The sequence below is a fragment of the Protopterus annectens genome, chromosome 5.part0 (assembly GCF_019279795.1).
Source record: "Protopterus annectens isolate FY-2018-M chromosome 5.part0, PAN1.0, whole genome shotgun sequence".
Taxonomy (NCBI): domain Eukaryota; kingdom Metazoa; phylum Chordata; order Ceratodontiformes; family Protopteridae; genus Protopterus; species Protopterus annectens.
In genome coordinates, this window is record NC_056735.1 from 766,181,157 (window position 1) to 766,207,978 (window position 26,822).

The 26,822-nt window shown below is 42.6% G+C and overlaps 1 protein-coding gene across 3 annotated transcripts in view; it reads left to right on the forward strand.

Moving 5' to 3' along the window:
- Positions 1–26,822, forward strand: part of CUL5 (cullin 5) — a 2,346,971-nt gene that overhangs the window by 1,685,967 nt on the left and 634,182 nt on the right. For all 3 annotated transcript variants that reach the window (XM_044072614.1, XM_044072615.1, XM_044072616.1), the window contains exon 13: positions 10,577–10,708. In XM_044072614.1, the coding sequence (XP_043928549.1) occupies positions 10,577–10,708 (132 nt within the window). The remainder of the gene's footprint in view (positions 1–10,576; positions 10,709–26,822) is intronic.

Below are 26,822 nucleotides of genomic sequence, written 5' to 3' on the forward strand. Positions count from 1 at the left end.
CTGATGTATAATCAATCTACAGGGAAGTCTTCAATAACAGATGGTATTCCTGTGGAAGTTTGGAGGGATGAAAATGATAGATCTGGAATATATGGGTTGGTAGTATTTTAAAAATAGGGAAAGCATCAGCATCTTGGAAGAAATATGTGGTGTCTGTATTATCCAAAAAAGGTAAATACCTGAGCCTAGTCTCATATAGACCCATTTCAATTTTAAACCATTATAAAGTGTTTATTTTTATACTATCTAAAAGAATGACAAAGGCATTGCCAAAATTGATGGACACATCAGTGTGGTTTTATGAAGTGGAGGCAAACATTTTATATTAATAAACAATGATAATCCAGATGGAAACAGAGTGTAAGGAAATACCACTGTTAGTGGTTGCTGATGGAGAGAAAGCATTCAACAAAGTAAACTGCGATTTTATGACTAGGGCAATGGAAGCATTTGCATTCCTTGATACAATAATAAGGTTAATTAGGAGGATATATGAAGGATCAGAGGCAAGAATTAAAGTGGGAGGGTTCCGTTCTAGTAAGTTGCGTTTGAGTAGAGGAGCCAGGCAAGGGTGTCCTCTTTCCCCTTCTTTATTTGATATATATTTAGAGCCATTGGCAAACAAAATAAGGGACTCATAAACTGAATGATATAATTATTATGGTAACTGTAACAAAAGGAGATACTGCCAGCCCAGCTTTCTGGAATTTTGTAAATAATTATATGTCATTTGTGAATATTAATATGATTTATGTAGAAATGCATCAAAAGGAGATACTGCCACCCCAGCTATCTGAAATTTTGTAAGTGGTTGTGTCATTTGTGAATATCAACATGATTCATATGCTTGTGATACAAATGTATTAAAATTATATGTTGTGTGTGTATCAAACTGCTAGTAAAGAAGTGTGTGTGGAACAGGGTTTGTAAAGCACTGAGCTTAAAGAGGTATCCACAGTGTACCCTACAGGAAAAGAACAGAAATGTATATATACTATTGTAACTGTATAAATGAATATATTTTAACAGTGGAAACTGGAACTTACAAGGTTAACTTGCAAAACTTCAGGAAAATGGTTGAAATTGAATTATTTTATAATTGCTCCATAATAGATGGTTTCAGTGTAGCAAGGAGACAGGATGTCTAAAATTAGGGAGCCTTCTGCATTGTCTTGTAAGTGTTTTATTGTTTTATGTCTTCCAGCAGCTGCAAAGATCTGAGGGCTATGTTTTTTTCACAGGGTGATTCTAAATGCTGGCAGTTTTTAGCAATGGGGGTTTAGCTTGGGAACTAAAGTCATATAACAAGAAGTGATGTCATCCTGCAAGCTAACCCAGCAGTAGTATTTTATATTAATTTAAGAAGTCTCTGAGAGAAAGACAAAGCATTTTGTGTTTTGTCTTTGACCCGACAGCATCGGCTGGAAAGAGGACTCACCACATCTGTCTTGCCTTGCTCTATAAGTTAACTAGGGTACAGTAATTTCTCTTAGATTCAGTAGGGAATATAGTGAAGTACAGTTTAGATGTTTTATGTATTTTTGAGACTGTCTTGCAATGTTTTAAATATTTCTGGTGATTTTGAACTCTGAAATCACTGTGATTTACTCAGTATTTTCTTTTTTTTTAATTAAATATATTTAAACTGATCATTGTTTAAGATATTTGTGAGACATGTTTAAGTTCTTAGTGTACTTGCATATCTATTTGGTGACACTGTGCAGGCCACTCCTAATAGCTTTTATCTTGGTCAAACTACCATTTGGATTAATAGTAACATTATACAGTAAGTTTGGACACCCATTGTTAAGGGCCTTAAAGGTATCTGATAAAGAGTTGGCTGGTGGCAGTGATAAACTACCTTATAGTCTGGACAAAAGGGGGCATAGCTAGTAAACCTGACCCAGCTTTTCCCAGGAGTGTGTGTGCGTGTGTGCGCATGTAAATCAAATCTCAGAGTGTATGTGTCAGCAATTTGGGCAGGTACACAAAGCACTAGTTGGATAGAGAGGGTGCTGGAGGTCTTGCCTTGGCAACTCAGCTGAGATCTCAACTCTATAGCTGTGCAAGTGGAGAGTCTTATTTGGGGTCTGGAGAAAGAGGGAGAAATAAGCCCCAGACTGCCTGTGGTCTCTGTGTGCTCTTAGAGAAAATTGCGCTTGATGCAGAGAGCTGCATCTGGAAATACTGTGTGTGTAACTTGTAATCCTCCCAGTGTGCACCCCCCACTGTTGCCAGTGGTGTGAGGATTGAGGCTCCTTGATTACTGAGCCAGTGCTGGGATGTTGCATATTAGTTGTCAGTGGTGGGATATCTGCATATTGGGATTCATGGTGTGGATATTGAATTTCCTGTAGCTTGTAAACAGTGGTCACTGAACAAGGTGTTTGTATTCTGTCAGCCACACAGTGAACATTCAGAGTTTCATATCACAATAGTTTTATTTATTTTTTGTTAGCTTAGTTAGTCAGGGAGAGCAGGCAAAGGATGTCAGCAGAGGAGTATGGCAGGCTGACAAGGAGCTAGTTGCTTAAGATGTGTTGGGCCAAAGGACTGATGCATGCCAACATGACTAAAGCAGAAATTATTGCAGCCTTGGGCACAGCTGCATCACAGACAAACAACCAGGTTGGCCTTGGAGATGTACAACTCTCAGAAAATGGACAGTTCAACCTTTCCACAGAGGACTTAAATAATCCATCTGTAGTTACAGACTTGAACTGGAGGCCAAACAGTTTGATCTAGAATCAACAGAGAGACTACAGCTTTTGGATGCTGAAGAAAAGGAGAAACAGATAGCACTAGAATCAGTGGAGAGACTGAGATGTCTGGAAGCTGAAGAGAATGAAAGGCAGAGGCAACATGAGGAGGAGATTCTGACTCTTCACCAAGTTCATGTAAGTAATGGGGAAGAGAATAGCCAAACCCCAGAAGCTACAAAGACCAGGAAATTTCTTCCACAATTTACAGATGTTGAAAATTTTGACAGATTTATTCATATGTTTGAAAAGGTATGTAAACAGTATAATGTTGACCAAGGGCTCTGGATACAGTTCCTGACCCCCTTACTCCAGGAACTGTAACTGCTATTGCTAAATTGTCTGCTACTGATTGCTTAAATTATAATAGTGTTACAAATTGTCTGTTAGTGTTTTAAATTAACACCTGAAGCTTACAGGAAAAAGGTTCATGAGCATAGATGCAAGGCAGATGAAAGTGTGTGTGAATATATTGCTGAGTTAAGCACTTATTTTCATAGATGGGTGAGTGGGTGTCAGGTTACCACTTTTGAAGGGCTGGCAGACCTTTTGTTGAGGGAACAAGTCCTTAGCACTTTGCCTGAGGACATAAGAATCTGGTTAGCTGAAAGGCAATGCACTACAGCAGATGAGTTGGGGGAAAAAGAGAAACCTGTACCTAGCAAGCAGGGCATCACTGCACAGGAAATGGATATCCTATGCTGCTCATGGGTCTAAGGGAACCCATGGTGGGCAGCCTAAACCACCCCAGCTGAGTCCATCAGTAGCAGGGGAAGCCACTAGTCTAGGTACATGTCCAGGATCAAGGGTTAAATGCTTTAAATGCAACCAGTGGGGCCATATAGCCTATAGATGTCCATGGAGGCAAGGTGGGGAACAAAAGGTGGGTGGGCCAGTAAGTGGGAATGACGGAAAGCCAGCAGTAAATTGTCTGGAGACAGCAAGTGTACCAAACTGCCACAACAGGTTATAGCCTATCTTGGTAAATGGGAAAGGGGCCACTGCTAAGCGAAAGACTGCTTCTGACCTAACCATTGTGAAGCCTACACTGGTTAAAGGGGAGCACTACTTGCTTGGGCAGTCTACTCCAGTTAAAGCTGTAGGAGGGACCCCATTCCAAATACCTTTGGCTAGGATTCACCTTGACTGGGAGGGTGGAAAAGGAAGGAAGGAAGCAAGTAGGTGCATTTGAGGATATCCCTGCAGATGTCCTGATAGGGAATGATTTTTTATAATGCAGTACCTTGAGCGCATGCAATGACATGCAGTCAAGCTTGGATACCAGCATGTGGGTCTAATAACCTGGTTGGGACCCAGACAGACTACAAACTTAAACCAGGACATGTGTGGTGGTTACTTCAAAGAGCGAGCTATCTAGTAGCAGTCAGACTGAAGGTGAGCCACAACTGCTTGTGGGTACTGATGTTCCCTTGGACAGAGTGACTGCAAGGGCAGAGGTGAGTAGTAGTACCCAGGCTGACAGTGAGGCCCCACTGTCAGAGAATGACAGACTTCCTGTGGAAGGGGAGCTGGAAAGGGTTACAAAGAAAGAGTTGAGATCGGCACAGCTTTCAGACCGTACATTACAAGGCCTGAGGTAGGTAGCCAGGGAGGCACTTGATTGTCAAGGAAAAGAAGAATCTGTATACTGGGACAAAGGGTTACTGTATAGAGAGTGGACCCCTGAGGGAGGGCTAGAGGGTGAGAGAATACAGCAGCTGGTAGTGCCCAGACCCATACAGTCTGGCACTTCTAGCCATAGGCCATGACATTTCCCTTTGCAGGTCATATGAGCATAAAGTGTACAAAGAGATGTAGTATGCAGAACTTTTATTGGTCTGGAATTACCAGAGATGTAACAGGGTATTGTAGGACCTGTGATCAGTGCCAAAATGGCAAGACAAGGGACAAGGCCAAAGCTCCTTTGATGCCTTTGCCTGTGATAGAGGAGCCATTTCATAGAGTAGCTTTTGGATATTGCGGGGCCTGTGAGTACCCCAAGTTCCACAGGGAAGAAGTATATCCTAGTGGTAGTAGATTATGCTACCATATACCCTGAGTTGATGGCATTGTCCTCTGTTGAGGCAGAAAAGGTGGCAAATGCTTTGTTAGAGATTTTCATCAGGGTAGGTTTCCCAAATGAAATACTGACTGATGGAGGTGCCAATTTCATGTCAGAACTGCTGGCTTGTCTGTGGAAGTACTGTAAGGTGAAGCACTTAAAGACCATCCCCAGACTAATGGTCTTGTTGAGAGGTTAAACTCTACACTAAAGACTATGCTACAGGCATTTGCAGACCAGTTCAAGAGGGAGTGGGACAAATATTTGCCCCATATGTTGTTTGCTTACAGAGAAGTGCTCCAGGAATCCACAGGTTTTTCACCCTTTGAGTTGCTGTATGGGCATAGGGTGAAGGGATGAATGGATTTGATTCAGGATGAGTTGGGAGGGTGTGTGTGAATCCCACAAGGAGCCTGTTGTGGCATATGTCCTAAACCTCAGAACAAGGCTGAGGAAACTCATGGGCTTGGCCCAGGAGAACCTGGGAGAAGCCCAACAGCAGAAAAAGGTCTGGTGTGACAGGAGTGCTCGAGCTAGAGAGTATGCTATAGGGCATCAGGTAATGGTTTTCATTGCTGTCAGACACAGCAAGCTACAGGCAGCTTGGGAGGGACCCTTCAAGGTGATAAAGGAAGGTCAGTGATGTCTACATGGTAGAACTGCTAGGCAGGAGACAGGGGCATACATTTTGCCATGTGAACATGATGAAACCTTACTATGATAGAGAGGCCTTAGTGCTATTTTCAGTAAGAGGCAGGAGGAGTCTGAGAGGGATCTGTGGCTACAGGGAACCAGCCAGCAAAGTCCCAAATTACTATGGTGGAGCCTAGGGTTGCAGGCATATGATATGACAGTGCAGCACAGCAGTGGGGTTAGCAATGCCAAGACAGATGGGCTCTCAAGACAGGTAATAAGGTAATGTGTTCTCGGATGGTCATCTCTCTCAAGTAACATTTCTCAAGGGTCACTTGAAAAACTAGCTTGAGTCTTTAGGGGGGGGTGTAACAAAAGGAGATATTGACAGCCCAGCTATCTGCAATTTTGTAAATAATTATATGTCATTTGTGAATATTAATATGATTTCTATAGAAATGTAACAAAAGGAGATACTGCCAGCCCAGCTATCTGGAATTGTGCAAGTGGTTGTGTCATTTGTGAATATCAACATGATTCATATGCTTGTGTTACAAATGTATTAAAATTGTATGTTATGTGTATGTCAAACTGCTGGTACAGAAGTGTGTGTGGAACAGGGTTTGTAAAGTACTGAGCTTAAAGATGTATCCACAGTGTACCCTACTGGAAAAGAACAGAAATGCATGTACACTATTGTAACCGTGTAAATGAATATAGCTTAACACTGGAAACTGGAACATACAAGGTTAACTTGCAAAACTTCAGAAAAATGGTTGAAATTGAATTATTTTATAATGGCGCCATAAAAGATGGTTTCAGTGCAGCAAGGAGACAGGATGTCTAAAACTAGGGAGCCTTCTGGATTGTCTTGTGTTTTATAGTTTTATGTCTTCCAGTAGCTGCAGAGATCTGTGGGCTATGTATTTTTCACAGAGAGATGCTAAATGCTGGCAATTTCTAGCAATGGGGATTTAGCTTGGGAGCTAAAGTCACGTGACAAGAAGTGATGTCATCCTGCATGCTAACCCATCAGTAATATTTGATATTAATTTTAGAAGTCTCTTGAGAGAGAGAGCATTTTGTATTTTGTCTTTGACCTGACAGCATTGGCTAGAAAGACCCGACTCACCACATCTTTCTTGCTTTGCTATCTAAGTAAGTTAACTAGGGTACAGTAATTTCTCTTAGATTCAGTAAGGAATATAGTGAAGTATAGTTTAGATGTTTTATGTATTTATTTGAGACTGTCCTGCAATGTTTTAAATATTTCTGGTAATTTTGAACTCTGATGTTACTGTGATGTATTACTGAGTATTTTCTTGTTCTTTTATTATTATTAAATATATTTAAACGTATCATTGTGGCTGATACTTGTGAAACATATTTAGGCACTTAGAGTACTTGTATATCTGTTTGGTGACACTGTGCAGGCCACTCCTAATAGCCTTGCTCTTGGTCAAACTACCATTTGGATTAATAGTAACATTACACAGTAGGATTGGACACCCTTTAAGGGCCTTAAAGTATCTGATAGAGTTGGCTGGTGGCAGTGATAATTACCTTATAGTCTGGGCAAAAGGGGGCATAGCTAGTAAACCTGTGCCAGCCTTTCCCGTGTGTGTGTGTGTGTGTGTGTGTGTGTGTGTGTGAGAGCTACTTGGGCAGAGACAGGAAGCACTGATTGGACAGAGAGGATGCTGGAGGTCTTGGATTGGCCACTCGGCTGAGATCTCAACTCTGTAGCTGTGCCAGTGGGGAGTCTTATTGGGGATCTGGTGAAAGAGGGAGAAACCAGCTCCAAACTGACTGTGGTCTCTGTGTGCTCTTAGGGAAAATTGCACTTGATGCAGAGAACTGCATCTAGAAATACTTTGTGTGCAACTTATCATCCTCCCAATGTGTACATCCCATACTGTTGCCAGTGGTGAGGATTGAGGCTCATTGATTACTGGGCCAGTGCTGCAGCATCACAGTAACCCAGTAAAGTTGGCTTTATTTGCAGATGGTATTATTTTGTACCTGATAAAATTTCAGAAAAGGACATCTTGGTGTTGTGGGACATTTTGAAACAGTTTCAAGATTTTTTAGGATGGAAAATTAATGTAGATAAAACAAATACTATAACAGTAACTTATATACCCACTTGTGACATGGTTCAGCAATACCCATATTTGTGGGGATAAGGTAAGATGAAGTATTTAGGAGGATGAATTAAAACTGCTACTGTTATGGCAGCTAATGATATGTTGGAAGAGACTGAACAAAAGATAATACAAAAACTGAGAAACTGGAAGCTCAGAGGAGTTGAGAATAGATCGAGAAGAGAGGCAGGACAAGCAAATATACAAGGGAGCAATGGGAGGCCATAATGTTTGGCTCCCAAGTATGCAGCGAAGTCCAGAAGGATTAGAATTTTTACATGGAAGTGTTTGCATACACGTTTTTATATCCCAAGCAGACTTCAAAGAAATTTACTTCAGACAGCAAATGCTGGATGTGTGATGTGAAGAAAGAAGCAACTAGGAACATGTTTTTGGGGAGTGTAATGCACTGAAAGATATTAAAAATTCTGTACAAAATGCTCTGTCAGAAATAATGGGAGAACAAATGACTATAACTAAGGAAATTATTCTTTTGAGCTGGGAAATAGAATCTAGGATTTGAACTGCATAGACATAGTAAGGTCTTAGTAAGTTGAATTCTGTTGGCTGAAACTGGAAATCAAAATCTAAGCCAACTGTATTTCAAGTATTGAATATTGTAAAAAGGGTAAAAACTGGAAAGGGGAAGGAGCCAAATTACTTATAAATAAATGGAATTTGTGGGAATAATACATGCAAAGTAATTTTCAGGAGGAGGACTAAGGTTTAAGGGAAGGCAGGAATTGAGCAATATATGTAGTGTTGGACTGAATGACCATTGTTATAAAGAAAGTAAACATGTAATATATAATGTTTGTAAATGGAAAAATAATATGGTGCATTTTCTTTTCTATTTGTTTGTGTGCCTGTGTCTTGAATGTTGATCTATTAAAAGTATTTACAACCTCCCTAGTGTTGGCTGCTGTCATTGCACTGTTTTCTTTCACTCTAGCTTCTATCCAAGAACATTTCCATTAAAATTTCACACACAGCCTTGAATAATTCATTAGACATCAACCTAGAGAGCCTAACTGACCGGCTCGTCACTGTATTTGGAGCTCAAAGTTTGAGCTCCATATTCCAGTATTGGGTGACTGTCAGCAGTGGTAGCTATAAAACTCAGAAAGGAAGTGCAGTTGTTAGTCATGTCCATAAAGGTTGAAAACTCTTCTCATGAACCTGTCCACAAACTATCGGTGAAAAGTGTGTAAATCGTAACACTTCTAACCATGTCCATTCTGCAAAATTATTTTCTTTTCAATGTGCAAGAACTAAATTCACACACTAAAAAGCCACCACTGCATAACTAATTTTCTATTTAAAAGTCCTCTTAAATATGAAAAAAAATGTTCAGTGTCCTAATGCATTTCATACTGTTGTTTGTATGTGACCCTAAAATTGCACTAATGGCATCCATTCCTTCATTGTGAGGGACACAAATAAAGAGCGACACAATGTCCACGGTGGCTGTAATGAAGACACTTGTTAATAGAGTTAAAATTTTCCATGTTTTTTTTTTACTATGAAATACCAGAAGTCTTACACAAATGATGGCACAGTCTACAAATTTAACTTGGTGTCCATATTAAGGCCATTGGTTTTATTTTGGAGTTGCCAACAGCCACTATAAAACAGACTTGTAGTGTTTGTAAGTCTTTTATAATTTCAGGATGGTAAATAAACTGGCAAGGTCAGGAATTACAAATAAGGAAAAACAAAATTATGTATATTTAAGTTCAGTGTTAACCAAAGTGTAGAAATCCAGTAAGACAGAATTAATAGTATTATATGTTGATTGAACTATGTGATATGAAGTGCTTGGTCACTGAGAAGCAAGCAGCTTTATTCTGACAAAAACAAATAACTTTCACAATTTTTTTTTACTGATGATGCAGTAGTTCCCTTGTATAGTGGTGGGTTATGACAGGGTTTGGAAAGATGCAAGCTTTTTCACATCACTTTTCTTTCAGGAGAAGTCAAAGTTATGTTTGTCAGGGTGTTAAGGAGCATCCAGTGAAAATGTATGCATTAGGGAGTTGACCTTGGGGATAACAAAGGATGAAGTGGAAAAATAGCTGGAGGTCATAATCATTCCAGGATGAAGCATGCAGTTGAAAGTGAAAAGGCATTGGTGAAGACTGACATGAAAGTGAGCTATGTAGTGGGTGCCAGGGATGTGCTAGTTCATTTTTTCATTGTACGACACATTGGTAAGTGTGCATGTGGTGCACTTTTCCCACTTTGATAGTCCATAACAGATGAAGGTGATATTAGTTTAAAAGGATGCACTGTAGTTCACAGAAAGCTAACAGTAGTGATGGATTAAGCATTGAGGGCCTTCTTGGATACCTGAACATCTATATTATATGAAAGAAGGTATTGGTTTGTGCATGCTACATTGTCAGATGGCATTTGAGAAGAGTGTGGAGATATGAAGCCAAAGGACAGAGTAAGACATGAATGTCAACTGGGAAGTGGAGATTTCCAGACAGTTATAAGAATATTCTTCATGAAAATGCCATTCAGTCCAAAAAACACATTAACAGGGTCAGTGGTATGGTATATCCATTGAGAAATTCGAAGAAACTTGGAGGAGGTTGAAGAACAGATTTAGGCAAGTGTAGATGAGAGAGAGTGCTGTGTGTGCTTTGCTTGAAGCATTTGGGTAGAACTGGTAAGCTGTTCATCATTGTTGTGTATATTTACATTATGAAAATGTGGCCCTGCATACTGGTCTTTAAATTTCAAGGGCAGACTAAAATTTGCTTGTGTTAAAAAATCTTTTAGCTTGCACTTTGTGTTTTCTGCTTTGGTGCATATTTGAGCTATTTTCTGACATTTTGTATGAAACTAGCTGAAAATTAAAAATGTAGTTACTGTATTTGTTTGAGAATTTACATAAAAATACAAGAAAGTGCTAATGTTTGAAATGCATTTAGCGACAGATGTACATATTCTCTCTCTCCCTCTCTTTGTAGCTGCTGGTATTGAAGTATGTACAGAACAAGGATGTATTCATGCGGTATCACAAAGCTCACCTAACCAGACGTCTAATTTTGGATATTTCAGCTGACAGTGAAATTGAAGAGAATATGGTAGAATGGCTTCGAGTGAGTGAGCTTTTCAGTAGTAAGATTATTTCTGTTTTGAATTTAAGATGCTTGGTTTGTTTTCCAAGAAACTTCTGTCTTCTGGTTTGTTGTGTTAGCGGTCATGTCTGTGAGTGTCCTTGACATTGTGTTTACTGAATAGCAACCATGGATAGCATCATGGCCTCTATATTGACAGTCTGTTTCAAAACTAGAGAGGAAGATGCCCATGAATCACATGGCATATGGGGGCATAGCAATTGCGGAACAAGTGAGTCATGGAAGCCACAGGGCATAATGCATACCTTTGTTTATCTGTTGAATCTGAAGTGCTGTATGCTAGTATGTTTAATATTTTTTCCCACTGTTATGTGATTTTCAGTGTTCTCCCATCCTAGCAGTACCGGCTTCCCATGAAGGCTACTGTGACAAAGATATTTACCAGCATACCTTTCAGTGATCAGACGGTCTCATGTGCTGATATAGCAAATAGGCACATCATGTTGCCCTCTCAAGAAAGAGCCTTATTTTATGGCTGGCATAGTGATGATTTCAGTTTGAGAAAGCAGTACACAGCCTGTATAGGCCTTTATATTGAAAGATGCTCCTTTTCCTGGTTTACTTTTTTCCAATGGGTACTGTTAACGGAGCCATCCGGGCTAAGTATAAAGTGAATGAACTTTCATTTTGTTAACTAATTTTCTTCCATTTTTCATTAATGTTTTGTCTTCCTTTGACTTCTTAAAAGTACAGCATGCGATAACAGAAAGTAAGTTGACAAGAAGGATTGGTTACTGATCTTTTGGCTGTTCTCTTGCCAAAGCACCACAGCTTTTTCCATATGTGCAGCTGTCTGGAGAAAGGCTTTCACTGCTCATGGTCTTTCGCAGATATTAAAGTTAAGGGTCAGACTCCAGACAAAAATGCCTGCATTGTCTCCCAGAGTCAATTTCCTGTGAAACTCTTATTTTATCTGTTGGTGTGAACCAGAGGCAGTATAGGTGAATTGCACTGAATAGCCACAGCTAATAGTCATGAGTGGGTCATGACTTCAGAACCATGCAAAGATGGATAAAGCAACTGAATAGGCAAGACAATCTGGAATGGGGTGGAGAGATCTCTGTTAAAATCTATATTATGTGCATGCATGTCAGAACAAGTACAGTACATGTGTTTAGCTATAACTTTTAAAATGACGGAAGCTGTCATACACTGTATCTGTACTGATGAGATTGAAGCGAACAGATGCAGTACTTGTGTCCATGTGGGGAGGGTTATGCATGACAGTAGCTCCTGTTGTCTAGAGTGCATACATTTTTGTTCTTAACATATATGGTACTTGCCTGTATTGTATGCCTTGTGTTGTTTGCTTCAGATTTTCATAGGTAAGTACTGCGCTAGCTGCTCTTGTGGGCCATTTTAAGCCTAGCCAATTTCCAATTTTGTACTCAAATTAACCTATCCCATGTGGTTATAGATTGCCTTACTCATTCCATGATCGATAATTATACATTACCCATAGTGCGAATAGCTAGGATCATACCATAGGTAATTTGATGGGATCCATGCAAGAGATAAAGCATTTTAGGATCTGCTTCTGTCCATTAGTAGACGAGGGGGCAGTCCTGGGGTAAATTTTCTGTTTCCCATCCAGAGATCCAATTTGCACTTGAGTATGGACAGATATTTATTTAGAGGAGTTTAGTTATGTGACTGGGCTTGATACTGAGGGGGAGTGAGGGGGGCAGTCAAGGTGACCTACACCAACATAGTACCTCTCTATTTCATGTAATGTTTGTGGGACTTGTACAGTACTGCTGCTTGTTACCTACTGCTTCAGGTAACTTTGTCTTATTCCACAAAGTTTGTGTGGGGTAGTTAGTGCTGTTAGAGTTGCTCTGCAGTGGTTGGCTTTGGACTACGGGTATTCTATGCTGTGGTAGCCTCCTATGTTGATAGTTCATAGGTAGCTTGTAGTTCAGGAGGAAATTGAGGAGCCTAGCCCAAATTATCTAAAAACTGTCTGGCTCAGTGCTTGCTGACGGTCACACCACAGGGAAATGAAGGTTGAGAGAATCAAACCTAATACCACAGGAGCTTCAGCTCGCAGTGTTAACTTTCTGTGCCTGCTGCAGGACAAGTCTGTGCACTGTATCCATGTTGTGCACTGGGGAACCAAAGGCACATCTTCTAAGCTTCTTATTTCATTATTTGTAAACACAGTGTCCATGTGGGATAACCTGTCTTTTGTGCCCAAAGTGGCCACAAAAACAAATTTAAGCCAACTGGTTATTTCTGTATAGGTTTCCCTCCACTCTTATCGTGGAGTCTACTTATTGCATTATTTGAATGTACATCTTTAGTTAAATTTTTATTCAGACAAAACCGTTGTCATAAAAAAAGATGATCAGCTTTTCTGTGTCATATGCCTCTAATAAACTGTTTGAAAAATTGTCTGAAGGCACCCTGTTTAGGTGACTTTCTGAATGTAGTGTTTTTGTGTTATGCAGTGTATAATGATGCACTGCAAACCAAAAGGGCATCTACTAAAACAGTGGCTACTTTCCGTGTCTTTTTCATAAATCCATGGCATTTGTGAATCCGTTGCATGAGCTTCACAATATATTTTTGCAAGAAACTGTAAACTGGATATGATCTCAAGGGCTGGGTTGGCATTTGGGTCAGGTCTTGCATGATATCATCCAAGATAATAAGCTAGAGACTGCATCTTAGAGGTTGAATTGCACAAACTTGATCATGCAAGTTATGGACTTAATGCAGTGATAAATCTACATCTGTTCACTAAAGCATACTCTTCCACGGTCTGTGGAAACCTGGAAGGATCTTTGAGGGACCATCTGAAACATTTTTCAGTGTTTTATGCCATGTATCATTTTGACTTTAGTGGTGTTTAACCTCTTTCTAGAATGCTTTAAGACGGCTACCAATTGAAGAGCATCTTAAAGATGATCACTGCAGAACATACACAAATAAATGATAGTTTAGTCACAATTGGGCATCCGTCTTCTGAGCAGACTTCAGAAGCATTTGGACATCCCATAGACCATGTGTGAAGGTACCTCTCTATGAGCAAGTTAACAGAAAATGTATTTGTAAGGGAAAACATAATTTATATGCATTTCATTTTTGAAGAAGGTGGGGGGGGGCTGTGAATTGTTGAACTGTCATCCATGTTGTCTAAGTTTTGGTTGCTTCAAAGCAAAAACTAGAATAGCAGCAAGTACCCATTTCACTGTTAACTTTTTTTCTGGCTATGCACTGTTACTGCTCAGTGTTGATGCAGATTGTTTTTTTTTTTTTTTTTTGGGGTGGGGGGGTGGGGTGGGGGTTAGTTGACTGACAGCATTCATGAAAAAAGAAGCCAAAAATTGCATCTGTGAAAGACCAGTTTCCTTCTAAGCACTCCCATTTTCTCTTGCTTGGTAACACGATGTAACCAGATGTGAGTGTTAGCCTTTTAACTAAAAAATCTTTGAAGAGAACTAGGAATCTTAAGAGTCTTGCGGAGAATCATAAGTTGATTACACCAAGATAAAGAATGTCTGTGTTCCCCAGCAGATCTTTTTGACTAGCTTTGAACATAGGAGAAAACTCAGCTGACTGTCCAAAGCATCTTTGCCAACATTGTAAAATGGCCAAACAATGAAAGATACTAATTAAGGAGTTTGTTGGCAGAGAGCATAAGTCACAGAGAGAGAGAGACAGCTGGCCCTGGTTGGGCTTGAGTTGTGTAGTACCAGTTAGGTCAAGACACTTCCACACCCAGACAGCATTCATTTGTCAGTAGTCATTCCACCTGTTGTAGCCCCCATAGAGGTAGACAGCAATATAATGGTATCACAAGCAAGCCGAGGTTTGTAATTTTAGTTGCTGTACCACAAGCAGATGGCAGTCACCCTGCATCCACAGAGGGCATTGACCTTCATGAGGAGAATGCGCAAAGGACTTTCCCTTCCTCATAATTATGTATCCATTTTCACAGTATAGCTGCTTCCTTTTCAGAGAAGATGCCTGAGATCTTTATGCAGAAGTTACTGATGTCTGTGACATGTCCATTACAGTCTGTCATCTTTTTTGAGGTCTAAATGTTTGCTGAAGTGTATTTGGCATAATTAGTGGATCACCCCTGTTTTTGCTCACCAGGGGAGTTAACCCCCTCACACATGCACGCACACATACACACACACTTTTGGCCTTACCCCAATATCTTCTGTATCAGGGTAGTCAACCCAAAAGAGAAAAAAATAGACCCCTGTCTCGAGGAGGGTTCTTGGTCTCTGAGTTGCGAGAGTAGGATCTGTTCTTTTCTGACCAGATCCATTTGAGTTGGGACACAGATAGTGATACTGTATTTTCAGCGCCCCCCCCCCCCTTTCCACAACAAGGGCATTTTCTTTCTTTTGCAGAAACTGTTAATGTGATAAGGAAACACTTTAAGTACTAGAGTGAAGGAGTTTTCAACAACCCAACAAAGGTACTGTGAGTTTAGTGATAGAGCAGCCTAAGCTTTTGGCTGCTCCTGTAGTACTTTTGAAAATGGATTTGGTAATGCCCCAGAGATTGATACTGAAAGTTTGACAGATTATACAACACTAATACTGGCAGTTATGTCAACACCCAGTGGCTGACCCAGTTATCTCTGGATGGCTTGGGAGATCAAGCTGATACCTCATGTAGTTACTTGCCCATATGACAGTGAGAACAGTGTCACAGATGGGTTCAGATTAATATATATATATATATATATATATATATATATATATATATATATGTATTACATAAATTGCAGACATATTGGGAGGATATCCTGAAGTATATTGAGAGCATTAGCCAAGGGCACTGAGACTGAGTCTCAGAGGGAGAAGGTGACTAAACTTTCCCAGACTAGCAGGCAAGGTGGGAAAACATTCCTTGATGTGTGCCTACAACATTGTGGATGATTGCTTTAAGGCAGCTGCTACTGGAAGTGTCATCAGGAGCTGTTTATGGCTATGCATTCATCCCCTGCAAGATGTAAAGGAGCATGTGCCAAATGTACTGTTAGGCAAAGATGGCCTTTAGTCCCCCATCTCATGTTCAGAAAACTCAAAAGAAAAAGACGTGGCACTTCAGTGTGCTGAGCATTTTTTGGACCCTTCCATCTTTAGATACTGTAGGCAATAATCACGCTAGCGATGGTTCTTTTATGTAAAGCAAATGTTTCAGTAGCACAAGAAAGTGCTTTGGAAATGGGGTTAGCTTTGAGGAACAAATTGTGAAGTACCTCCCACTAAAATGGATTTTGTGCCCTTACTTCACAACAGAAAGTTTGCTGAGTTTCGTCCCTTCAGTTGCATTCCTGCTCTGTCTAGAAGTTAGCTGCACTTGGCCAAATGGCTAAGCCTTTTCTCCAAAAACTTTCAGACTACAAAACTATGAGATTAGAGAGATGCTTTTAGTATCAGAAAAGAGAAATGATACCTTGTGGTATGGCAACTGCTTGTCTGGGAGAGGGGGGCAAAGCTCACTGTAGTGTTGGGTCTGCTATTTGTACACCTTTGGAACTGAGGTTTTTCCAGAAGATGTGGTCTAGAAGGGAAATATAGAGCTCCAGGGTCTAAAATAGACAGACTACCCAGAGAAAGAGAAGTAGTTGTCCATAAAATATAGTAAACAGCTGCCTTAAGGGTTTATATCATGGCCACTGCTTGAGGGAGCAAGCTTTGTCCTCAGGGTCTAGAACAGGTTGTGAAGAGAAGTCTTCAGGGAGCTACTTACAAAAGAGGAATGCAGTCTGGAAGGTCCCTCGAAACCTGAAAAAGAAATAGAAAATGTGTTGTAGAGGGAAACTGAAAGAATCAGCCCTACATGTATAATAAAATATACTGAAGAGAAAAGACTGGTATCTGTCATATTGTTTGTTTGGTTTACTATCATAAGTGCGAATGGCACTCCTGCGACTGTCATATATTCGAACATGGAAGGTCGTAGTCGGTAATGTCGAAGGCAAAATAATCAATCTAGGAATGGTTTACCATGGGTCGAGGTAGGTGTTCAGTATTATTCCAAACTACAAACATGTCCCCTACCTCGACCCATGTTAAAACCATTCCTAGATTGATTATTTTGCCTTCGCCATTACCGATTACGACCTTCCATGTTCGAATATATGACAGTTGCAGGAGTGCCGTTCGCACATATGATAGTAAACCATTTGTTTTTCTTGCCAACATTGGGAAAAACCTGCCAGTATAATGGGGTACCATAATGGTATTGACTGAAGAGAGACTACATTGAGCTGAACTTTGGAAATTCTTTATATGCACTTTATGCAAAGAAGTAATGGATTTTTTAGACTTGCATTCAGTGACTAGGAGTACATTTCTGATTAGGTGTATTTTACTCCCTATACTGTTTTCAAGAAAGCAATTACATTGTTCATCATTAAATCTTAATGTAAGTTTGAAAAGTTGTTTCTTGGGAGTTTTTTTTCTGTACCAGAATGCATAGCACATTGCTGTACTGGTGGATACAGTGGGCATAAAGGCAGTTTTGCTATGAGCTGTGAGGGTTTTTGTTTTGCTGCGTGAAATCAAATGCTCTGCTTGACTTCTTCCTCATCCCCAGAAAGGAATGCAGGCCTTCCATTGTATAAAGCTAATTTCTTACTGGTAAGTTGATCTGGATTGTTGGCTCTCCTCAGTTTGTTTTAAGTCATATGAAAAACATAAGAACCCTTGTGCCCATATGAGGATGTTCTTCATCTCACATTGCTGCAGTCCTTACACTTGGGTAGTCCGCTGTCCACGGTCGGCCCGAATATCAAAGTATAAGGCTGACGTCGGTCAGGGCGCACTTAACTGACGTCAGGACGTCAGGGTACAAATGCGCATGACCGACGTCATATCCTCAGTCTTTTTTGCCGCATGGTCCGATGCAGAAGCAGCATTGCAAGTGCCGGTTGGCGTTCTGAGATTTTTCGATTTAGAAGTTTCAGACCGAGTTCAAAGTTGGCTAAGTACCCGTTGGGGAATATTTTAGTTTTTTCTTGCCTCAGTCATTTACCGGATGTCAGAAAAAGTTAATAATTGTGTTTCTTGTGGGAAACAGATACCGCATAGAGATTATCATACTTTGTGTATTCCTTGCTTAGGGCCTGAGCACGACGTTGTTGGCTGTCGCTCTTGTGCTAGATTTAATAAACGCACTATAAAGAGAAGGTTGGATTGTGCAAGGTTAGTCTTTGGGAAGCGGTGCAATTATAAAATGCCGTCGGATGCTCCGGCCCGCCTCGAAGAAGCGCAAGGACAAGGCAGTTAAGCCTAGGCTAGAAGAACCGTCTGTACCGGACGCCGGTTCTTTAGAGGTGTCGGTGGAGCCGGTGGCTCCGCCGGAGATTTCTTTGTGTTCCCAGTGTGAGACCTTATTATTGCAAGATGTGGCCTCTCAGGAGGCAAGTCAGGCTGAGGGGGCTTCTCAGGTTACTATACTCCCCTCCCTTCCTAAGGTGGCTAGGCCCTCTCCTTCTGTTTCAAAGGCTTCTCCCAGGGGCAGGCCAGGTTTAGCTTCAGTTGGTGTTACCCCTAGCTCTTCAGGTACTATGCCCAAGAAGCATATGCTTAAACTGGCAGAAGATTTGATTACTTTGATTAGGGGTTCTATGCCCCCTCCTGCTAAGAGACCTAGGGTGGAGCCTGAGCTGGGGGGGTTTTGAGCAAGCTTCAGATGTTTCAGAGTCTTCGGCTGAAGACTTGCAGGAGTACTCTCCTTATTCTGATTCTGATGTGGATGATTCTACTCCTTCTGCTACTCCTCCTGAGGATTTTTCTTTTTCAGAAACTCTTCATTCCATGAGGGAGCATTTTAAGTGGGAGGGTCAGGACTTCTCTGATTCCAGGAAACGGCTTAGGGAATTTCTGTTTTACCCCAGCATAGGCCTTTGGCTATACCTCCTGTTTTGGATGTAGTGGAAGATGTTTTACAGAGGCTTCTCTTAATCCTGATTCTTTGCCTCCTGCTCCTGTTAAGCCGGATAGGTATTACAGGGTGCCTGAAGTTCATAAGTATCTTTTAAGAGTCCTAGGGCAGACCCAGAAACTGTTAGCCAGGGGCCTAAGGGTGTTAAGGCTTCTGTTGTTAAGAATCCGGTTCCTACAGACAAGGAGGCTAGGGCCTTGGATAGATGGGGAAAGAAAGTTTATACTTCTTCCACTCTTGCTATGAGGGCTCTGAATTGCCAGTTTCACATGTTGAAATACCAAAACTATCTCCTTTCACAATTGAAGTCTAAGGTTGATGCTCTGGCAGTAGGTATTGATTGTAAAGAGTTGCAAGATTTAGTACATGTTTCTGAACAGGTGGGTAAGCATTCTTTGCAATGTGGTTTTGATGCTGTACAGGCCTCTTCGAGGGTGGCTGCCACTGGGACTGTTCTTCGCAGGCACGCCTGGCTGAGGGATCAGAATTTGTCTGAACATGTTAAAACAAGGATTTTAGATGCTCCTTTACAATCTGACGTGTTGTTTGGTCCTCCTGTTGAGACAGTCTTAAAGAAAATGGAAGACAAGGCTAAGTCTATGCAGACTGTTAAATATTTTTTGCAGGTCCAGCCTCCAAAGTTTAGTAGAAATTGGCCTACTAAGGGGTGGACGTATCCTTCTTATGATTCCCAGTCTAGGGGTAGATCTAGACGTGGTAAGGGCAGAGCTCAGGGCTCTTTCAGGCCTAGAACAGGGAGTTCTCCTGCACAGGCTTCGGTGAGGGCAGGGGTCAGTCCTTTCGTAAGCAGACCCAATGACCTACCTTTTCAGCTGCCAGAGCCTGCTCGCCTGGCAGCACCTTTGGGAGGAAGGTTGGCACTTTTCAAAGAAAATTGGAGTTTAATTACCCAGGACAGATGGGTATTGGATATCATACACCACGGCTACAGGTTTTATTTCCATACCTTGCCTCCTTTCAAAGGCATGCCAGACGTTCCTCCTCAACAAAGAATAGAGGCTCACAAACAGGTTTCTCTGTTGCTCCAACTAGGGGCCATACAGCCGGTCCCTCTGCCAGAAGTGGGCCTGGGATTTTATTCTCGCCTGTTCCTAGTACCAAAGAAGGGGAACACGTGGAGACCAATTTTGGATTTATCTATCCTCAACACTTATCTGGACATTCCCAAGTTCAAAATGTTGATGTTGCAGCAGCTTTTACCTCTGCTGGGCAAAGATCATTGGATGGTAACTTTGGATCTCAAGGAGGCTTACCTTCATGTTCCTATCAGACTCAGTTGCAGAAAGTATCTGCTGAGCTGGGACTTCTCACTATCAGTTCTCTGCATTGCCCTTTGGCTTATCTACTGCCCAGAGTGTTCACGAAAGTTCTGGCTCCAGTGATAGCTTTCTTCAGACTAAAAGGAATACAGATCTATCCTTATTTGGACGACTGCCTAATTCTGGCTCAAGGAAGGGAAGAGCTTCTTCATCATTTGGAATATGTGATAGCAGTGCTAAGATGCCTAGGGTATTCTGTGAACGAAATAAAGTCCAGTCTAGTACCCTCTCAAGACATGTGCTTTCTGGGTGTGAGACTGAATACAGCGGCCCAGATGGCCTTTTTAACCCCGGACAAACAAAAGAGTCTATCCCTTTCCTTCCATCAACTATCTCATCAGTCCGGGCTGACTGCAAGGACAGTCCTTCAAGCCTTAGGGTTCATGGCATCTTGTATTCTGGTGCTTCCCAATGCCAAACTGCATATGAGGAAGCTACAATGGTATCTCAAAAATGTATGGACACAGCACTGCCAGGATCTGGACACTGTCATTCAAATAATACCTTGCATTCAGAAGGAATTTTTGTGGTGGGCTCAGGAATGTCACCTAAACAAGGGACTCTCTGTGACCCGCTCAGAGGCAAGTCAGATTTTAACGACAGATGCCTCAGACAAAGCTTGGGGAGCTCATCTAAATGGAAAGTGGATACAAAACAAGTGGCCTGTCAGACTACAACATCTACATATCAACATGAAGGAGATGTTAGCAGTCCAGTTTGCATTAATAGCTTTCAAGGAATTCCTTCTTCCAGGACAGGTGTTGATTCTAACAGACAACACAACTCTCATGTGGTACATCAACAAGCAAGGGGAACGATTCTTATCCTCTATGCAGGCAAGCAATGATTTTGTGGGAGACTGCTCTCAGTTTACAGCTCAATCTTCAGGCAAGGTTTCTGCCAGGAGCACAGAACTCCTTAGCAGATGTGTTGAGCAGGCGAATTATGGATCCCCACGAGTGGAAATTGGATCCTCATGTATTTCAGAAATTGACAGTGTCATGGGGAACTCCAGACATAGATCTGTTCGCTTCTCCACTAAACCATCAGCTGCCAAAGTTTTGCACAAAAAGGTTTCATCCCACAGCTTGGAGAGTGGATGCTCTTTCTTTCAATTGGAGCAATCTTCATGTGTATGCCTTTCCACCTCTGCCTCTCCTCCCAAAGGTACTTCTGAAGGTCAGACAGGACAAGCCAAGGATGATTTTAATAGCTCCAGATTGGCCTCGACAGCACTGGTACCCATTACTAAGGAGTCTAGTTCGGAAGCCTCCATGGCCTTTGCCTTCGATTCCACACCTGTTGTCACAGGAGGACAGCCATTTGCTCAATGTCAAGCTTCACTCTCTGCACCTAACAGCCTGGCATATTCTGTTTTGAACCATAATGGGCCTCCACTTCCTCAGCAAGTTTTGAATGTTATTTTGGAAGCTAGAAGGCCTAGTACAAGGAAAGTGTACGCTGATAAATGGAAGAGATTTTTATTTTGGAGTGCAGCAAAAGATTTTGATGTTTCTGAGCCTAATTTGTGTGTGGCTCTTCAATATCTTACTGAGTTACTAGACAAAGGTTTGTCTTTCTCTTCTATTAAAGTTCATGCTGCAGCAATTTCAGCTCACTATGATTGCGACCCGCCATTGTTTTCTCATCCTTTGTTCAAGCAATTTCTTAGAGGGGCAAAGAATATAAGACCCCCACGAAGAGCTCCTACTCCTGCTTGGGATCTCAATTTTGTGTTGGAGAAACTCACTCTACAACCTTTTGAGCCTGCAGCTACTGCTGAGTTGAAATATTTATCATGGAAGACTGCTTTTTTGTTGGCCATTACCTCTGCAAGAAGGGTTTCTGAATTACAGGCCCTTATGGCAGTTGAGCCTTTCTTGATTTTCCATAAGGATAGGGTATCATTACGTACTAATCCTTCCTTTATGCCTCAGGTGGTTTCTAGTGTGGCTTTAAACCAGACTATTCATTTGCCTACTTTTTATGCAAATCCCCAAAATAAGGGGGAAAAGATTTTGCACACTTTGGATGTACACAGGCAGTTGCGTTATTATTTGGACAGAACTAAAGGGTTCAGGCAGTCTCAGCAGTTGTTTGTTTCTTTTGCTTTGAGTTCTCAGGGCAAGCCTGTGTCAAAACAAACTATTTCTAAGTGGATTGGGTTTTGCATTGCTTTTTGTTATTCCCATCATGGCAAGGAGGTTCCAGCTGGGATTAGGCCTCATTCCACTAGGGCTACTGCCACTTCAACAGCTTTTTTGAGAGGAGTGGCAACCAAGGATATTTTGGAGGCAGCTACTTGGAGTTCTGTGCATACTTTCTCTAGGCATTATCACCTGCCACTTTACTCTAAGTCCAGGGCTGGTTTTGCCACCGCGGTTTTGCAGGGCATTTTGGCAGCTCCTGCTTCCTTATAGTTAGCCATCCTCCCTTACCTCTGCTTTGGGATTCTACCCAAGTGTAAGGACTGCAGCAATGTGAGATGAAGAACATAGTACAGTTTTGTACCTACCATAAATGTAGATGTTCAAGATCCACATTGCTGCAGTCCAATTACCCTCCCTCCTTCCCTCTGTAGTGGAGGTGGTTGTGTGGGTTGGGTTGTACATGTTGTGTATATTGTATATATATTGTACATATAGTTAGTGCAAGGGTGGTTGGTTATTTGTTTGCTGTCTTTTGGTTTTGACCTTTATTTTTAAGGTCTTCTGACATCTGGGGCAAGAAAAGACTGAGGATATGACGTCGGTCATGCGCATTTGTACCCTGACGCCCTGGCGCCAGTTAAGCGCCTGACCGACGCCAGCCTTATACTTTGATATTCGGGCCGACCGTGGACAGCGGACTACCCAAGTGTAAGGACTGCAGCAATGTGGATCTTCGAACATCTACATTTATGGTAGGTACAAAACTGTACTTTTTGCTGTGGCAAAGATAATTATTGTGACAGTGAGAAGGGATCATTTAAGAAATTTTGTTTTGTTAAATTTTTCTGCAAAGCTGAAAATGTGTGTGCTGAATTTATATAATCTGCACTGTGTTCGTAATGGGGAAAAATATTGGAACTCAAATGCAGATCTTCAGTGAAGACGTGTGCAGCCGCTGACTAATACCTGCCCATCATGTGGCACAAAAATCGATTTTAACCCAACTGTCCATCTCGTTGTGAATTCCAAAAAACAGTTCACCTCTGAAGGAACTTGAAACAGATGATGATGTGGAAGCTTACTTGGTAGCATTCGAGATATACTTGGCTAGAGAAAACTGCAAGCTGAGTGGGCCAAGATACTCTCTCTGTAATTAAAACTAGAAATTCCCTGAGGATGTTTGTGCATGCAACTGTCAGAAACTGAAACAGGCAGAGTTAACTTAAATTTCACAACTGGACATTAACAGCCAGATAAGGTCACAAATGACTGAGTTAATATTTATTTTGAAACTGTGGCTATACCTGTAAAAGCACGATGTTAAGTTGTCTATCTCGCCTTCATTCTTGCTGGATGGGTTCGGAGCCGATCCTCGGCTCCGACTCGGCCAATACTAAAGCTCGAGAGCTAATTCCACCGGCTCGAGGCTCCCCTATATCCCACAGTGCTAGGTGGTAACTACTCAGATCTCGTTTGCCGCTTAGCTGACGAGGTGCTTTTTCTACCGGCTCTGACAGGTTAGTAGAGTTATTTACTAAAATAATCCTTTTAGACCTATTTTTCTCCCCTTTAGTATAAAATTTAATTTTAATAGTTTTTTAGAGTTAATCGACCCTCTTATTCCTCTTTTACAAGTTAGGCCATAGGCCTCTTCCCCTTCCTGGTCCTTCTGTGTGACTGGTTTTATATTTTTGTTTTAAGGTGTGCTTGTGTGTTTGTGTGTTTTTTATTAAACACTAATCTTACAATGTCTAAAGATTCAAAGGTCTCGGGCTTCAAGAAGTGTGATTCGTGCTGTCAGAAAATGTCTCTGACCGACGGTCACACTTCTTGTGTGTATTGCCTGGGACCTTTGCACCTGCAGGACTCATGTGCTGTGTATCATGGTTTCAGCCCTAGAGTCCTGCAGGAACGCAAAAATAAATTAATTTTGGGTGGCTTATTAAAGCCTGAAGGCCCCCCGACCCAGTCTGTGTCGGGGAAGCCTTCTAAGACTTCCAGACAGTCGGCTCCGGCTTCAGAGCCGTCCTCTGGAAGCATCAAAACTGCTTCGACATCGGCTCCGGCTGGAGCCGATGTTTCTAAGCCTCATACTATTACCTCGGCTCCGGCCGGAGCCGAGGCTGATAAGACTCAGTCGGCTCCGATACTTTTATCGAAGCAACCTTTAAGAAAAAGGTCTAGGTCTCCCTCCATCGGCTCCGTTCACTCGGCACCAGGGTCCCCTCTTCTTTCGGAGCGGAGCCATAGATCGCATTCCTCACGGTCTTCCAGGCTATCTGACCACGATTTGCAAAGGGTTGTGAGTAGACTTCTCAAGTCTGAGGTGCTGGCCCAAATGCTTCATAGCCCAACTCATCAGTCAGTGGCTATTTCTGTCCCTCAATGTGTTCCTCCTCCGACTCATTTGAGCTCTGAGCCGGGGCTCATCGGAGCCATGACTGTCGGTGCGTCGGATCCGATACCTTCCCTTTCGGCTCCGTCGTCTGCTCCGATCTCCTCTTTGGAGGGATCTTGGCACCGGGCTTCCCTCGTCTGCTCCGAGGGGGCGAGTGGCATCGGACCCTTGTCCGACCCTGCTCTCCCTCTCGGTGCTTCGGCGCTGGTGAGTTTGGCTCCGACATCGGCCTCAGAGCCGTCCCTGTCAGTGCCTGGGGGGGTCCTGGTCTCTTCGGAGCGGGGACCTCTGGCCTTGCCCGATAGGGGTGCCTTCGAGGTCATGCGGAGCATGCTAGAACCAGAGTCTGCCCCACAGTCGGCTCCGTCAGCCCCTCCCTCATCAGTGCCTGCGGTGATTTCTACCCACATCCTTGCTTCAGACCGCAGAGAGCCAACTCCTCAAGTTTCCCCATTGGGAATTTCCTCCTCTTCCGGGGCCTCTCCTGACCCGGTAGGAGAACCCTCTAGGAAGAGGCAGTGCAAGAGGAAGCACATTGACTCCCCTGAGTCTATCACCTCTGACACTGACTTAGAGGAATCTGAAGGTTCCCCTCGATCCCCCTCTGAGGATGTCTCCTTTGCTGACATCCTTGAAATCCTGAAACAGAGGGGGAACTGGCCAGCCCTTAACCCTTCAGAGGATGAGTCAGTGTACCTTGAGGCGTTCGGCTCTCGCCCTTCTACCTCCTGGGTGTCCCCTCCCTTTGACCCCCTTATGGAAGTGGTGGCAAGGAAGGCCTGGACGGCTCCTGATTCAGTGGAACCCTCCCCAAGGAGGCCGTCTAAATTTATTACTGCCCCTAGAGATAAAGATTTTTTATCTAAAGGCGTCTCTGTCGATGCCATGGTGGTGGCTGCAGCCACTAAGAAGGAGTTAGCCGATCCTTCGGTACCTGTTCATCCTCCTAATAAGGAATCTAGGACCATGGACAGGTACGGTAAGCAGATGTTTTCATCAGCGACTTTTTCAATGCGGTCACTGAACTATTTGTCACTTCACTCGTCTCCAGAAAGATTTACTCAAGGATATGAGTGAAGAGGTAAAGGATCCAACAGCTGAGGGGTTCCAAGACAGAATGAACTCCCAGTTGGCAACCCTGAACTCCATCGTTAACTCCTCCATGCGGCTTATCTCATATGCTGACGATGGGGAGAGTAGAGCTGCAGGCACAGGCGTTGCCTTACGGCGTCACGCCTGGATGCGGCTGTGCAACTTTGAGGACCCTTTCAAGGCGTCCTTCACCAATTCCCCCCTTTGATGGATCATCCTTGTTTGGTCCTCAGGTGAAGGATACATTGACTAGGTGCGAGGTGGAAGGTAAGACTCTCTCTGCCGTGGGAGTCCATTTTTCTACCCCTTCTAGGCCTTATCCCAAAGGTCAGAGGGGAGGAAAGATGTGGTTCCGCAAACAAACCCAGGGAGTCTCATCTGACGCACAAGGTCGATTCCCCTCTAGAGGCAGAGGGGGGAATAATAATAGACGCCGCCCTAGAGGCAGAGGAGGTCCGCAAAACCAGGGTAGCAGAGAAACTTTCTCTGATAAACCCTTTCAGCATCCCTGAGGTGCTGCCCGGCTGTCCACCTTCGGAGGCAGTCGGGGGAAGATTATCTCTGTACCCAAAAGCTTGGCTTTCCCTTACACAAGATAAATGGGTACAGTCGATCATATCCGAGGGTTACAAAATTCCCTTTATTCACATTCCATCCCAACCCAAAGGATCCCTTCCAGACGTTCCACCCAGTCTAAGGGAACAAGCAGCACTAGAAATTTCAAAGCTGCTATCAAAAAGAGCTATCCAATCAGTCCCAGCAGACCAACAAGGATCCGGAATCTACTCCAAATTCTTTTTGGTACCAAAAAAAACAGGGGACTGGAGACCCATACTGGATCTCAGCAACTTAAACAAGTATGTCAAAAAAACAAAATTCCGGATGGTCACGCTACAGTCCATTCTACCCTTCTTGGGTCAGGACAATTGGATGTGCTCGATAGATCTTCAGGACGCGTACTACCATATAAAGATGAACAGACGCTCCAGGAGATTTCTCCGCTTCATGCTGGGAACCAGTCACTATCAATTCGGAGCCTGCCCTTTGGTCTCACTACAGCCCCCCGAGTGTTTACCAAATGCATGGCAGTGGTCACGGCTCACTTGAGACGTCAAGGATTTCAGGTGTTTCCATATTTAGACGACTGGCTCCTTACTGCCACCACCAGACATCAACTA